General features: G+C 47.1%; 1 protein-coding gene across 1 annotated transcript; it reads left to right on the top strand.

Annotated features, from left to right (window-relative positions):
* The first annotated feature begins 887 nt into the window (after positions 1 to 887).
* Positions 888 to 15,840, top strand: CCDC92 (coiled-coil domain containing 92). The gene is made up of 4 exons (XM_062624140.1): positions 888 to 957; positions 11,773 to 11,919; positions 12,267 to 12,308; positions 13,154 to 15,840. Exons 2-4 carry the CDS (start codon positions 11,790 to 11,792, stop codon positions 13,927 to 13,929), a joined length of 948 nt encoding a protein of 315 aa, XP_062480124.1. The 5' UTR covers positions 888 to 957; positions 11,773 to 11,789; the 3' UTR covers positions 13,930 to 15,840.
* Positions 15,841 to 15,857: the final 17 nt, after the last annotated feature.

Genomic DNA, 15,857 nt, shown 5'->3' with positions numbered 1-15,857 from the left:
GATAGTGCACACCATAGTGCACACGATAGTGCCCACGACACAATTGCACACATGACAGTGCACACCGTTGTGCACACAATAGTGCACACTTTTGTGGACGACACGATAGCGCACACCGCAGTGCACACTACAGTGCACACTGCTGTGCACACGACACAGTTGTGCACACGATAGTGCACACCGTTGTGCGTAACACGACAGTGCACACCATAGTGCACGCTATAGTGCACACTGTTGTGCATGACACGATAGTGCACGCTGGTGTGCACACGATGCAACTGTGCACACGACACCATAGCGCACACCGTTGTGTACACGACACCATAGTGCACGCTGCTGTGCACACGACACGATAGTGCACACGATAGTGCACGCTGCTGTGCACACGACACGATAGCGCACACGATACGATAGCACACACGATAGTGCACACTGTTGTGCACACGACACGATAGCGCACACGATAGTGCACGCTGCTGTGCACACGACACGATAGCGCACACCGTAGTGCACGCTGCTGTGCACACGACACGATAGCGCACACGATAGTGCACGCTGTTGTGCACACGACACGATAGCGCACACCGTAGTGCACGCTGTTGTGCACACGACACGATAGCGCACACGATAGTGCACGCTGTTGTGCACACGACACGATAGCGCACACCGTAGTGCACGCTGTTGTGCACACGACACGACAGTCGCCTCCCCAGCGCACAAGACCGTGCCCGCCTCGGCCGGTGTCCGCGCGCGCCCCGCCCTTGGGCGGGGACAAGGCCGCTGCCGGTGACAGGGCTGACACCCCCCGTTGCCATAGCGACGGGCCGGGCTGCCGCAGCCGTACCTGCGCCTGCGCCGCCGCCCCCGGTCCCCGCCGCGGCCGGTAAGTGCGGCCCCGCGGGGCTGCTGCGCGCTGCTGCCGGCGGCGACTCGGCACGGCCGCGGAGCAAGGAGCAGGTGAGGCGCGGCCCCGGGCCGGCTGCGGGACCCTGGCGGCGCACGGCAGCTTCCGCGCGTCAGCCACGGGGCGGTAACGGCACCGCGACCCCGGGGCTGGGCGCGGGGCAGGTGAGCGGCATCGCCGCTCCCTGAGGGGGCCGAGGCCTCCCCTTCTCGCGCGGTCTCCTGCGCGGCCCCGAGAGGGGATCGGGGTGCCCGCCGGCCCCTCTCCGCGGTCGGTCGCGGTGCTGGGTCGTAGAGGGGAAGAGCGGCCGGTGCGGCGGGGCGGGAGCAGCCCGGGCGGGCAGCCCGCGGTACTGCAGCGGCTGAGGTGCGGGACGGGCTGCTGCTGCCCGCGGCGCGCTGGCGCTGCACCAGAGTGCCTCCTTCCCTCGTCTAACAGGATAGAAGGCCCTTTCCCTGGTCTCTGAAGCACCGGAGGAGAAAAGGGGTTATCCTGCTTCTCACTTCGCCCGCATCTGTCCGTTGGGTTAGTTCGGCACAGGGCGTTCCTTTGGTTTCTGGTTGTGAATGTTTCCCCGCTCAGGAGGGAGCGCTCCGCCCGGCCGCCTCCCTCCCGCGGCCGTCTGCGCAGGCAGGCGGGCATCAGCGGCGCTGCTGACCGCACCACACCCGCTGGGGCAGGGTGAGCATCGCATCCTTCACCGCTGCCTTCTGTAGGGTACGCGTTCACTCGGAAAGTGACAACAGTGTTGTTTGCATGAGTTGCTCTGCATCTCTCTGCAAGAGAGGATGGATGGATGGATGGATGGATGGATGGATGGATGGATGGATGGATGGATGGATGGATGGATGGGTTTTGTAGGGAGTAGTCTCATGGGTGGGTAGGGAGTGGTCCTCATTTGAGATGAGGTTTTTTCTTCTGAGGAGAATGTCGCTTGTGGCTGTGGCAGCAAAGAAGTGCAGGGCGTCCTCAGACATGGAGGTTCTTCCAGCCGCATAGATGTTCTGTTTCCCTACGCAGGACTTGGGGTGGGACAGCAAGGAGGAAGGAGGGGCCGCTCCCACTGTGGACAACAGTGGTATGCGGTTTTGCCTTATTAAATCCCGTAAGGCTGAGACAGTGAAGGTAAATAAAAGCACAGGAGCTGAGGCAGTGCTGAGGTTGGAATTGTCTGTTTTGATCTGCATTGCAGGTGCATAAGAAGCAGCCAGGGTATACTTGTTGGCTTTGTCTACATGGGAAGGTGCTTAAGCTTAAAAAGCTTTATTGATGCTTTTGAAATACAAATTACAAAATTAAATTTAGAAAGACAAAAGGATGCAACTGTAAATACAGTCCCTTTTTCCATGTAACTTACTCATTAGTGAACGTAATTTTGTGGTGCTTTATTATGAGTGAACCTGTGGGAGACATTTATGCTCTTAAACTGCACCTTGCCTTTTGATTTGTTCTATTTAAAGCAGGTGCTTTGTAAGCAGGTAATGGCAGACTTGTGATATTAATTTTTCAAGCTTTTGGTTGTACTGATGTTCCAGCAGTTATTTTCAGTGAAACAACAAAGATCAAGAGGTCGCAACAGGAATGCGTCTGCTGCTTCAATAGAAAAGATGAATATTGGCTAAACTGATGCCTAGCTGCTTGTTTTCATCCTATTACTATACTTCTGCTTAGTGTATCTGTAAAGTTTCCTTTCCCCATCCCTCTAGGAAAGATGGAAGTCTCATGACCAATCCAAATGCTATATGTAGTTTTCAGTCCAGAAGTTGTTTCAGACTCTAGAACAGCATCTTATTTCGTTCCTTGAAGCTGTTTTCCCTTAGCGCAGGTTTCAGGTATAATTGCACACTGTCAGGGCTTTTAAATTATTTCTGTAAATGTATTTTTGTCATTTATAAATGAAAAAAATACATTTGTCACTTGTAAATCAAACTGTTCCTCTGTGTGCCCTAATTTAGGAGGCTGTAGGTGTTAAATACAATATGTTTGTTCATCCAGATCTACTACATTAGTCAATCCTTTAACAGCAATAGGCAGAAGAAAAGCTTCCCAATGCTATTATTCCAGAATGTGCACTGTAATATAAAGTAACTTTTTTTTTTACCATTATAAACAGTTTAATAGAGGGAATACAGTTATGATAAACTGGTTTGCAAGTTTACTTTCGCTACTGTCTCGTTTTGAAGTGCCTCATTTCTTTCCTATGGCTTAAAAAATGGTGGTTTAAAATGGCAAAACTTTGAAGGATTGCTTTTATAGCCTCAGGATTCACAATGCATTGGAATACTTGTGTAAACAGAACACTATCATGGAATTCATCTTCTTATTCATCTTGAACCTCGCTTCTCATAGTGAAGTTTAAAGAAATGTAGCAAATTGTGATTTACTTTGCACAGGGAACAAACACCTTCAACTTTCTGAAAGCATGTATAATGCTTGAGAATTGGTTTTGCTGGTGAGTGACACTTTCTATGTATATTTGTGCATCTGTATGTATCTGTGTGTCTGCTAGTAACTAACAGTAGTGGCTTTTGATGAGCAGTGACTTACCAAAAAATGAGCATTTTGGATAACCTGATGCTGTCAGGGGAATAAGTATCTTCTGACTAACCAAGGGCATGGCTTTTCCTAGTGCTGGTTTAGGAAACAAAGCCACATATGAGGAAAGGAAAAAAATCTAAGTATATTTGTGTTAAATGAAGATAGTTGCACGAAAGGTCTTGGCTCTGGCTTTCTGCAGCCTCCTTGGTGTCTGCTGCAGCACAATAAAACATTGTGAGTAGCTGTGAAATAAGAGAAGCACAGACCTAAGTCCATGTCTTACTGCAGCTTCCACACTGTTGCTACTGGTAGGAATATGCTGCAATAAGCTGATATCATGTAACCATAAGCGGCATTGCCAGAAGTCTCTGGCAGAGCCTGTGTGTCCCTGGGAACAAGGTACCGAGTGCTGCTGCCCAGAGCCCACAGAGCTGCGGTGAGGAGGGTGCCCTTTGTCCAGGCAGAAATGTTATCACCACAGCTCTGGTTTCCTTTGCATCTGCAGCAGCCAAAACAAATCTCTCTGCTCCCTTCTGGTGCACTAATGTGACATCTGGAAAAGGAAATGAGGATCATGAATAGTGAGCCAAGTCTGAATGTAACCCCCTACCCCACTTCCTCCCTGCTGTACCTCTCCTCTGATCCCTTCACTCGAAAAGGCCTGGCATCCTTTATGTATCCTGTTGGTTGTACCATCTTCCATGGATGTGTGCCTGATCAGTCTCTGCTTGTTGTTAAGTGATACAAAAATTGGCTTCCTGTAAACAGGGATGTCTGGCAGTGTGCTGATGGGTGTTATTCAGTATCTCCATGTGATCAGTGAATAATTGTGTCTAATAGTGTTTTATGGTGATCTACCAACTCATTTTTTATTATATTAAAGGGCATGGTACTACAAATGGGAGCAATGCATTTGTTTGCTGCTATGACGAAATACTGGTGAAAACAATGTCCTCGGAGTGCATCAGATCTTCTCAAGCTGTTTGTGCAGGTGCTTTTAAATAACCCTTGGAAAAAAAGCCTTTTATTTCGATCGCTGTTTTGTGCCTGCTATTGAGAAGCATGTTTGTTCTCATTTCACTCCCAGAAAACCTTTGGTTTATGCTTAATGTTAAAATACGTTGCTGCTTGTTGGTCTTAATTCTTTGGATGAGACAGGATTTCAGATCAGTGTTATTTAACGACATTGCTTGGCTGAAAACTCTTTAAATTTCATGCTTCTCCCTGAACAGAGCAATAGGTGCCTCTGGAAAGGCGCCAGGAACAGCAGCTCCCTGTAATCTGAGTCCGTGCCCCGAGGGAGGGCACAAAAGGTGCAGAGTGCCGTGGTTTTGTGGAGCAGAGGTGTGGAGCTCTAGAAGTGTCCGTCTGCCTGGAAAAATTCATGCGAGCGATGCCATTGGCAGGAGGTTGCTGAGTAATAAGGTACCTGTGCTGGTTTGTTTTGCAAAGCTTGATTCAAGCTGTGTACACTTCTCTTGTCTCCATTTGAGGTACCTGGGTTATGTGAGTATAAAGCGCCTCCTTGAAATTCTTTGTCTTGGCATCCTATTTACTTAAAAAATATGTTACATTTGCTTAAGGAAGGACTTAGCCATAGGTCATAACCACTACTAAATTTCCTGTCGTCAGCTCTCAGAACATTTACTTTAGCAAAGTGGAGAGCAATTTTTCTATGTTTGATTGTAGTTGCTGTTCTAAAATAATAAAATCAATGGCTTATGAAACAGCAGCACAGAATAATGCATTAGAGAAAAGCACACTCCTCAGCCTGGTACACCTGCCTGCGGAACAGTTGTGCTGTTCTGCAGAGCTGCTGTTACAGTAGCTGTTCTCTGTAGATGGCTCTCTCCGAGGAGAACAGATTTATTTAGCTGTAAGGCTTTGGTGCCTTTTGCTGTGTTTCACAAGTACTCCAGGTAAGCTCTGGAAGTCACCTCTCCCGCACGAGCTGCAGCTCAGGTGAGCCCGGTGCTGGTGCAGGGAGCAGTTGTGCCTGTTCCTCCCCTGCCCGCCTTACACTCATTATTTATTGTTTTCCACTTTTTCCCTGTGCTGCCTGAACCCAGCACCTGAAAAAACAGCCAGTGGGAAAACGGGTTTGCTGTCAGCAGCACCCACCCACTTCCCTGACCTGGTTCACTGAGTGACCAGGAAGGTGGTTTTGGAGCATTTCAGAAATGCAACAGTAAGGTCAGGCTCAGAGCATGTAAATGGAATGGGTGAGACACAGTCACAGCTAGGCTGGCTGTCTAAATGTGTGCTCGCAGGTTATTTGCCTGTTATGGGGGAAAGAAATGCTCAAGGCTCTCATGTGAAACCAGTGTAGTAATTTGCTTGGTTTGTGTTTCAGCAAGCCTTCAGAACTGGCAATTGGTTTTACTCAATTCACATGTTACTCATCATAGAGAATAAAATTAAAGAACATGAAGTGTTCATAGTGGATATTTGATATCTGATAAAAACTCTGTGACTTTTCCATAGTATAGCATGTGTCTAAGCGTGACTTTGGAGTTATACTTAACATACCCTCATACAGAACCCTCCCACAGCCACCTTACTAGCTTAAGTCCTGATTCAGCTTTAGCTGAAGCTGGAGAACTTTCTAGTGACTTTGAAAAATACATAGTCAGGCTCAGTTTTGTGTGTAACACTGATACGGTGTTAGTCAGGGGAACTGAATATTATTCTGACAAAAGCAGTTGGCTTTACTAAAAAGACTAAATGTGCCTTTGCAATAGTGTAACTGACTGGATGTTATTGGGGTGTAGTCTGTGCTCTATGTCTTTGATGGAGGTTTATATTAAAATATCAACCTATTTTATCCTCAGAATGGAGGAGTGAATAAAATAAAGGCTATTCATCAGGACTGTGTGTGAGAAAGCAGAAGAGAACCAGCCTGTTCCTCTAAATTACAAAGTAGCCTTGCCCATGAGGGTCAGAATAACTGCATCTGTGTAAGGTGCCACTGCAGGACCATCTGATTTGCCTCTCAAAAGTCTCCATCCCAGTAGTGATCTTAGCATCTCAAGCCTGGGGTTGGGTGGTCTCAAGGACGTGGAAAACTCTGAGTGAATCATTCCTGTTAGTCCTTGTGATTTCAGGTAGACAAACAGTAAGTGAACAGCAATTTCAGTGCAAAGTACCAGCTTGTTCATTTAGAGCATCTAGAAGAATTAATTACTGCTACCAGGAGTGTCCACTTAATTGTTCTTCCTGCTGCCAAGTCAGTTGCTGTAGGAGTAACAAACAAATAGTTCTCTCTCTAAATACTAAACCCTGTGCTTCCTCAGGGACATTCGGAGATTCACTGTGAAGAGTCTGCAGGATCCCTGAGCAGGAAACAAAGGGGAAGCCAGGCAGAGAAACAAGGGAGTAAAATAGCATGAAAAAGGAGCTGAGAAAGCAAAATCATCCCCTTCCTCTGGGAGGAGAGTGGCACGTTTCCTTTTCCCCTCAGTTGTCTCCAGGAAAGAACTGCTAATTTTGCTTGGCTTAAAACACACAAACTGAAAGAATATGAAAACAGTAATTACACAATAATTACACGTCAGCATTGTTGAACACTGAAGGCAGGGAAAGAGGGGGTAGTGCTGTTGCTGGAAGATGTACTCATTGATGGTAAGGGAGCACTGGAGGAGGGGAAAGATCTTGTGAAGGTGGTTGTGTAGGCCTAGCACACAGAAAAGCGTGACTTCAAGAAACATTGAACTAGTTTAAGTGGTTTAGTCTAATGCACAGATGCATGAGGGGGGAACATACGAGGCTGTGATTAAACTGTGGTGTTGCTGCATCGACAGCAGTAGAAATATAATGGAATGAGGTTGGGGGAACTGAGAGCAAATGTCTGAGCAGAAGGAGAGCAAAACCTTCGAGTTGGTGTGGAGACTGCAGGGTTTCCTTTACTGTGTCCTTTGGAATAAGCTGAACCCACACTTCGGGGATGGCATGACTCTGGAGATGGAGAGCTGATCTAAGCAAAGAACAGCCAAGTGTCCATCAGATGGGCATTTTATTATCAGAGCTACATTGTTGGAAGTGTTTGGTCAGTTCGGTGACGGCCATTAGAACACAGACTGGCTGAAACTTTGAAGGTTTTTATGAGAGGGCTTTGAAACTATTTTGTATAGCATGCAAAAATCATTTGGGCAGCTTTTGACATGTTTTGAGGGGACACTGGCTAAATACCAGTGGAGAGGAAAATGCCTGCCTGCCTGCCCATACATGTTTCAAGAAGACTTGGATAGGTGTTAGCAGAGAGGTAACGCAGCTTCTCAGGTGATAGCCACCCCATCCATGTAAAAGGAGGTTATTCTGTTTTGTTGAGTGGATACCAAGCAGGAATGAAAACGTTAAATAACTGTGGTTGTCTGGGCTTCGTTCCAGTAGCTTCCTTTGGACTGTCTCTAAAGTCATAGATTAGCATCTCCCTCCTCTTCTCTCGCAGTGGGTTACAGAGATGCTCTGATTCTGTGCAAAGGCACCTAACACTCAGCCAGATGCTCACTGCCTTGGAATATTTTGAACTCTATCCAAATAGTTAGGATCAGAGCAGGCCTGGAGCCTGCACATCCTCTGCAAGGCAAAATTTGGTGTTAAAATGGTGTCAGCTCTTTACGGTGAGCATGAAATGAAGTTGCATTTTGGAAGCTCTTGTTTAGTATTTTTCATTTTCAATTTAAGATTGATTGATTTTTTTGTTCCCTTCTTAAGGGAATGTGCACTTTTAGAGGAGACTGAGCAGTTCCTTTTTAAAGTGAGCTTGCAAGAATGTTGTTACCTTCTCCACTTCACTGGAAGATGAGGGTTTAGATGGGTGCAGCAAGGATTAAAGTGTTGCACTTAACATTCCCAAGAGAATGCTTTCCATTTGTTCTTCCTAGACTTTATTAAAGAGAGATTTTGAATCCATTGTTGGAGGACTCAAGGCTCAGTCTTTGAGCTATATCTAGTGGTGGTGAAATGAGAAGGTTTGCATGTTGTAGGGGTTGAACGCAGCATCCCATCCAGATAAAACATGAGTAGCTGTTTGGACGCTGCTGGTATTCAGCACAAGTCTTCCTGCAGAAGAGGAGGTATGTTACCATCATGGCACTGAAGACTGCAAGTCCATTGTAATGTTTTATCATCCTTATCAAATACCATCTGCATTCCTCGTGGGAGTTTGCCAACTTGGCATTGCACAGTTCCTATTGTGTGAGCAGAGCAAACTCTGGATTTTGATTTTTAAAGTTGCTTTGGAGACAAGGGAAAAAGGAGTGGGGAGCCATAGTGATCCAACTGCTCTGTGGTCTATGCAGTTACAGCTTGCTTCCCAGCATTGGCTTAATTCATCTGTAGGAATCCAGCCAGAGACTGGTTGCTTGGAGAGCTGTCCCATGGATTTCCATGGTGAGGGAGCAAAGATTGCTCATGGAGGCTCTTAAGGGCTAGTTGACTTCTGCATTTTGCTCTTTCTCTTGCACTTTTACTTTTGGCTGCACGTTCTGCCTTGTTTCAGAGAGCAGGAGGTGAAATCAATTCAGTGCATTCCCCAAACTGTTTTATAGGAAGCTTTAGATACAATTTGTGGCTGTGCGTGCTACACACCAAAAAACAGCAGGTTAAGGATTGTTAAGGAACTTGGAGTAGCTGTAAATTCCACTCAGCCATCTTCCTGGAACTAAATCAAAGCATCTGCATAGGGAAGTGGTGGGGAAATGTTCACTGACTTGTATTAAAAGCAACTATTATTTCATTTTAATTATGTTTGGGGTTTACTGCTGAGTCTCTTCCCATTTGAGAACTTTATGAGACTGTGGGTCAGTAGGTGTCATCGTATCCCATGAGCTGCTGGCAGATTTGAGACTGACATTAAACGTTTTCTGTAATTCATAGCTTTCACTAATGGTATACTTGAGGATGCCAAATTAAAGAGTGGCTGTTAATCTGGAATGGCTTTTTCAAGTTCCCGTGCATGGTTTAACTTTGTGACAGTTGTGAATGTTTTGGCTTTAAAAACTAGTTTGTAGTTTTTCCCTGGTGTCTTTTGATCTTCACCTGACCTAAATAAACAAGGAAGTCGATTCTAGGTTTAATTTTGTGGTTCCAGATTTGATGTAAAATAGGTATAAATTGACTTGGGGCTGGGAATATGTTATCGTTAATACTGATTTGTGCAATTCTAAGCAGGTTTTGTAGCAAAAGCATCTGTCTATGCAAGACAATTTCCCCTTTCCCTGTGCTTATGGCAGATGGTTTTGGCTGTTCCCCAGAGCACGCATGCAGGGATTACACAGTGTTCATATGGCCTCATAAAAAGGATGTAACATATAAAACGGTATAAAAAGCTGTGGCTGGGCAGGGTAGAGTCAGTGTGAACTGAAGCTGCTGCCTGCAAACTGTGGAAGCTGTGACCTTCTCTTTCCCTTGAAGGAAAGGCAGGAGATGGGCAGACGACGAGGCTGCACCAGCACAGGGAGCTGCGGGAGGCTTGTGGGGAAAGTCAGCCCCTGATCCTGTATCCTCAGAGAGAAACTGCGTGATGCAGAGGGGCTGCAGGTGGAATTCCTAGTGAGCTGACTTAATTGCTCTCACTTGTTAACCTGCTGGATGCTCTGGTGCTGATAGTTCTTGTTTTCTTCCTAAGCCTGGAAAACCAGCCTGCCTCTGATTATTTCCTTCTTTTTCCCTTCAGAGCAGGCTGTTCCTAGTGTGGTCTTTGAGATGCAGGAGATCACAGTGAAGTACCAATAGAGGAGATTCATAGTGACAGCCTTGGTTTGCTTTTTCTAGCACTTAGAAACTGGTTTTTAAACAACACTTTTATTTGCAAGGACTGAGTTACAAACAGTGCTTGTTGCTGGTGGTGAAGCCTTTATCTGCTCAGATGATAGTTACAGCCATAAAGCCACTGTTAGTAACCATTGTGAGAGTAAAGGCTTTGGCATTCCAGGCGTAGGCTGTTCTTTCACCTGGCACTGCCAGTGCTCAGAGTTTCATGTGGAAAATACATCTCTTGATGAAACCTCCCCTCTTGAGCCTTATTGTACCAGACAGTGTGAGCTCAGAAATGGGGGGGCATGGCCTCCTGCAGGGTTTATTCCGCTCTCGTACTCAGCGGGTAAGAGTAGAACGATCACGTAAGAAAGTGGATGAATCAGTAAAGCTCGTGTCTGAAATCAGCTTTGGGAACAAGGTGATGTCACTTTGGAAATGTAACACAGTTCAAATATCATCAGTACCGACAATTAATGGTGCTGATGGACTCTGAGGTCCATCTTCAGATGGTCCTTAATGCATGGGCAGTGAGGGGGTACCGCAGTGGCAGTAATGGAGCCGCTCTCAACACATCATAGAGCAGAAGCCTATGGCACAACTTGTTTATTGCTGATCTGGCTGGAAACCTCCTTTGAGAATATCTTTGGTCCATGATTTTTGCTGTTTGCCAACGATGGTGACTACAAAGTGACCCATTCCATGTGACAAAGCACAAGTTGACACCAGTGCCCTCATTCTTCTTGAGCACTGGATTTAATCTTTGATCTCAGTTATAAAGTAACTGAGTGCTCTGGTTCGCCCCTTGCGCACAAGTGGATTCCTTGAAAGTCTCTTACACCCTCGCCTGATTTTTTTACAGTTAAATACATGTAGGGATAAGTCTGGTGTTGTTTTGGGTAGAAAGTATGAACAGAGCAGGGCTGTGTTCGTCCAGGACTGACAGCAGTGTTACTGTGTGTGCTCTACCAATATTAAACTTGCAGAATCAGATGTTTGTCGTAAAACTACGTACCAGAAAGAGCCCAAAGGATAACGCTTGTGGTGAGACAAGCCTGTTAAGGGCAGCCATGGGACAGAATTAAGCTCTCTTATGCACAACATGTGGTCCCATGGTTACAGACTGTGGCTGCAGTGCCATCACAGACAGTTGCCCAGGCAACAGGAGTCCTGATTCTTATCTGTGTAACCTAAATACTGTGATTGTTCTTACAGAACTACAGTGATAACTGAATTTAGCCTTTCCACCCTAGCCACTGATGCCTTATCAGGAGCAGCACAGGGGCCCCTCAGCATCCTGCACTTTACCATTTGAGTGTGAGCGCTGCCGTAGCCAAGGCCCAGTTTTGTAAGGCTGTTCTGCAAGGAAACTGCTGTGGCCTGGAGTATAAATGAGGCTTTCTATGACCTTAGAGCACTTCTAATTGTAATAGTCATGCAAGAGAAAAACCTTTCGTGGTATTTGCTTGATTGCCTCCCCATGCAGCTATTCCTGCTGAGCCTGGCAATAGAGAGAGGATCTTCATATACGCGAGATAACCCACTGATGCAGTCCTGCATCTGTTCACTGGCAGGGCGACTACATGTCAGGATGGCGACTTCCAACCTGGAGAACCAGCTGCAGAGCGCCCAGAAGAACCTGCTGTTTCTCCAGCGAGAACACGCCAACACACTGAAGGGCCTCCACGCCGAGATCCGGCGCCTGCAGCAGCACTGCACAGGTACCTGGGAGAGGACTCGGCCCATTCAGTGCTTAATTCTGTTCACAGGAATGGGGTGACTGCTCCCTCCTCCAGCTGTGACACCACCAGCATGCATTTAGGGTGATCGGCGTGTATCTGTGAATGATCATGATCATGAAGTAAAGATTAATGCATTTATTTTCAAAGCTGATAGTTCCACTTGTTTTACAGACTTGATAAAGGGCAGTGGCTCTCCTGCTGTTGCTTCAAGTTGGGGGAAGAGTTCCCTGTGTTTTTATTGAAGTGTGCCGTTGTAAATGTGCTCTCTGGGTGGTGCATGGGGTAATGATGATGTTCTAACGAAAAACCCCAACTTTTCTCCTCAGATTTAACCTATGAGCTGACTGTAAAGAGTGCAGACCTGTCAGGTAAGGAACAGCACTTTTCTTCTAACGTTCATGTTAAACTTCCTCCTCTGCTTCAGTGTCTGTATTTTCTCCATCACAAGTAGGTGAGAATACTTTGCACTTGGGATGTTGACTGTATAAATTCCAAAGGTACAACAGTAGTTTTCTACTTTCCAGACTGTTATTTATGAAGTAAATGTCAATTTCTTTACCAAGGTCACACAGGAAATCTTTGAGAGAGCCAGGAATAGAGTGTAGAACTGCTGACTCCTCTCTCTTACCAGACTAGTTAGCTCCCTGCATGCTGTATGGGAACATAGAATGTTCATCTAGGGGCAGAAGAGTGATACTGTTATTAGCTGGTACTGTAATTACACCCTGTGTGTTAGCCTGCCTGTTCCTGATGTGTCCTCAGTGTCAGCCTTAGTGAGAAGTGTTAGCCTTAGAGTCACGGGCTGCAGCTGCCTGTGGAGAGGTGAAGCTAAAGCCTGAGCTCCTCTTCCTCGTGAGCTGTGGCAGCAGCTCCGCCACCCTTTCCAGCCAGGCTCACATTGGCAGGGGGAGAAGTTCCTCTTTAATAAGCAAAGGATTTGCAAAATAGCTCAGATTTTCATCAAGTTCAGGCATGGTTTCTGTAATCCCTGTTCCCCAGAACACGTGAAGCATCTCCGCTTGGTATCAACGCCATTAAACCACGGTGAGTGGCACCATTTCCTTAAAAGCTGTCCTGTTGCTTCTGAAGAGGCAGTAATTTTCAGAGCATTAGCTGAAGTTACTCTTTGGGATGGCAAAAGGAACCCTACTGCACTGTTTTTCCTAGTGGCTATTGTTAACTTGAAGCACTTCTGCTTTTCCTGTTCTTCTAGAAAATGGCACTTCAAGAAGTGATGAACTCAAAAGTAAGTGCAAAGATTTGGAAGCTCAGCTGAAAGCCAAAGAGGCTGAAAACAGTGAATTACTGAAAGAACTCGAACAAAAGAACGCAATGATAATGGTGCTGGAAAACACCATCAAAGAGAGAGAAAAGAAGTATTTGGAAGAGTTGAAAATGAAAAGCCATAAGCTCAATATGTTGTCGAGTGAACTAGAGCAGAGGGCCAGCACTATTGCCTACTTAACTTCCCAGCTGCATGCGACTAAGAAGAAGCTGATGAGCTCAAGTGGGACTTCGGAGGGGACCCCTTCTGGCAGTCCCGTGCTGTCCAGCTATAAGCCGTCCCCCCCCAAAGACAAACTGCCGGAGACCCCGCGGCGCAGAATGAAGAAGAGTCTGTCGACACCGCTGAACCCCGAGTTCGAAGAGGCCTACAGAATAGGGTCAGATAGCCGGAAGCTGCTGTTGAGAGAGCCCGTGGATGCCATGCCGGATCCCACCCCGTTCCTCTTGGCCAGGGAGACGGCAGAGGTGCATCTCATTAAGGAGAGGCCCTTGGTTATTCCACCCATTGCTTCAGACCGTGCCCCGGGTGAGTCGCACAGCCCGGCCCGAGAGAAGCCGCACAAGGCCCACATTGGGGTGGCGCATCGCATCCATCACGCCGCGCCAGCCCAGCCCCAGCCGGAGGTGGAAACGCTGGCGGTGGATCAGGTCCATGGAAGCAAAGTGGTCAGGAAGCACTCAGGGACAGACAGAACTGTTTGAGTAAAACCACTGCAATGCTCTGTTCTGTTGCTGTTTATGCACTGTGATCCTGTAGGATAATTAGCACCTGCAGTAAAGTTTCTTTTGACGCCCCATGCATGCCAAACTTCTTCCAGATCCATCATTAATAGATTACTCTCCTCTAAGGAAACCTAATAGGACTGTGTTCACATGGCAAGGTGTATAACTACTACATGCTGTGGCCAAATCAGGGGTACCTGACCGCTTGCTTCTGCGCACCGCTCCATCTGTTGTAACCACTCGTGTGGACGAAGGTGCGGGCTGCGCTGTGAATCACTATTAGTGCAAACAAACCTAACTAGAACGGCTGCAAGCCTTCCAGCTGCCGGGGGCTCCTTTGGCTTCACATAAGCACTTCGCACCAACCTCCATGGCAAAGCCTTTCTCACACTAGTGTTGAAGAGAGTGCAGAAGCACATTAAAGTGAGCGAAGGACATCGTCTTCTTGACATGCACCTGGCTGCAAACTGTGTTCTTAGTTTCTCTGTCTCAAAGTCCTGAGTGTCCCAGTGAGCATTACTTGATTAATCCCAAATACTTTGGTTTCTGGCTTTGTTTAACACTGGGGGGGGTGAGGGTAAAGCACTCTTTTAAAGGGTTAATGATCTCAGAGTATGAACACGGGGTGTTTGGGGGGCGTTTTTGGTTTGTTTCAGTTTTTAACTGAATGGCTCCATTACACATTTCACTCTGTCAGCACACTGCACTTGTAGCACCTTCCATACTGGCTCAGAGCTCCTTTTCCAGGGAGAGAACGTACCTGGCTGTCCAATATGGAAATGGGTCTTTATGCTCTAACCTGCACTTTTTTTCTAAAGGGATGATTTTTGTTTCCCAAAAAACCTGAGTCTTGTCTGGGCACTGTCAGCCAGTGCTGGCTTCTGCCAGCCTGGAAACTGAGCTGTCCCTCTTGAATGTGTGTCTTAACAGTTAAGTGATGTAACCAGTTCCTACAGGAGGAGAACCTGCCATCCTGGAGTTCTGTCCTTGTGGATTGGGATGGACCTGCCTTGCACTTGCCCTCATTCCCCTACTCCTTTCTAGTGAGCAACAGGTAGACCCAGTGGCTGTTAGACTACTTGATTCTTTTTTTATCATGTATTTCCTAGGAAAGAAAGGCATAGTGGGAGCTGTGGGGCTGTGGTTTGAGGAAAGGAGCACAAATTGACCATTCTTCTTAAATTGTGATCAGCACCTCCAGCTCACCTCTGCTTCACTCTCGTCTGCAGCCTCTGAGCAGGAGCAGCAGGAAACGATGGCTCCCAAATGCTGCTAAGCTTATGATGTGCCTTTAAATATTTGGAACGCATAATCCCAGTGAAAGCTGATGAAGGATCCCTGCCTGCCCTCTGTCCTTCCCCTTCCCAGCTCTAGTCTGCCCCGTAAGCTTTCCTGCAGCTGTGTGTTGGTGTGTGTCCCTCAGGAGCTGTGGATCGCTGCCTGTCGGCTCTCCCAAAGGCACGGGCAGGATGACAGTGGCGCTGTCCATGAGCCCGTGCAGGCAGAGATGGAGCCCTCAGGCCTCCTGGGCCCACCCCACGCTCCCTTGTGACTCGGGCTCTTGCTGTTCTGAAGCCCAAGAGACTCCTCAGTGTTGTGCCTGGCTGGTTGTGTGGCGGGAATTGTTCTGGGAATGGTGGGGAGGGATAGGGAAAAGCAGTGTTACTGGAAAAGGGTTGGTTCAAGAGTGTTACTCTGTGTTACTACTGTACGTGTATTGTGTTGCCCAGCAGTGGGGTTGGGTTTTCTGGCTGTTGTTGCCATATTTTTATGGCCATGTCTTGTATGACTGATCTACCCTGCTGCTTGTTCAAGGATGATGGACGGCACTGCTTCGAAGCACAGCAGAAGTGATGCTTTGGGCAATTAAAAACATTTCTTACAACCCTACAGGCCTTTGTGTGTGC

This window comes from Pezoporus occidentalis, unplaced genomic scaffold, assembly GCF_034315485.1.
Source record: "Pezoporus occidentalis ecotype Australia unplaced genomic scaffold, CSIRO_AGI_Poc_V1 ctg262, whole genome shotgun sequence".
In the NCBI taxonomy this organism is placed as follows: domain Eukaryota; kingdom Metazoa; phylum Chordata; class Aves; order Psittaciformes; family Psittacidae; genus Pezoporus; species Pezoporus occidentalis.
The sequence above is the reverse complement of the archived record's forward strand: the minus strand, read 5'-3'. Positions and strand labels throughout refer to the sequence as shown.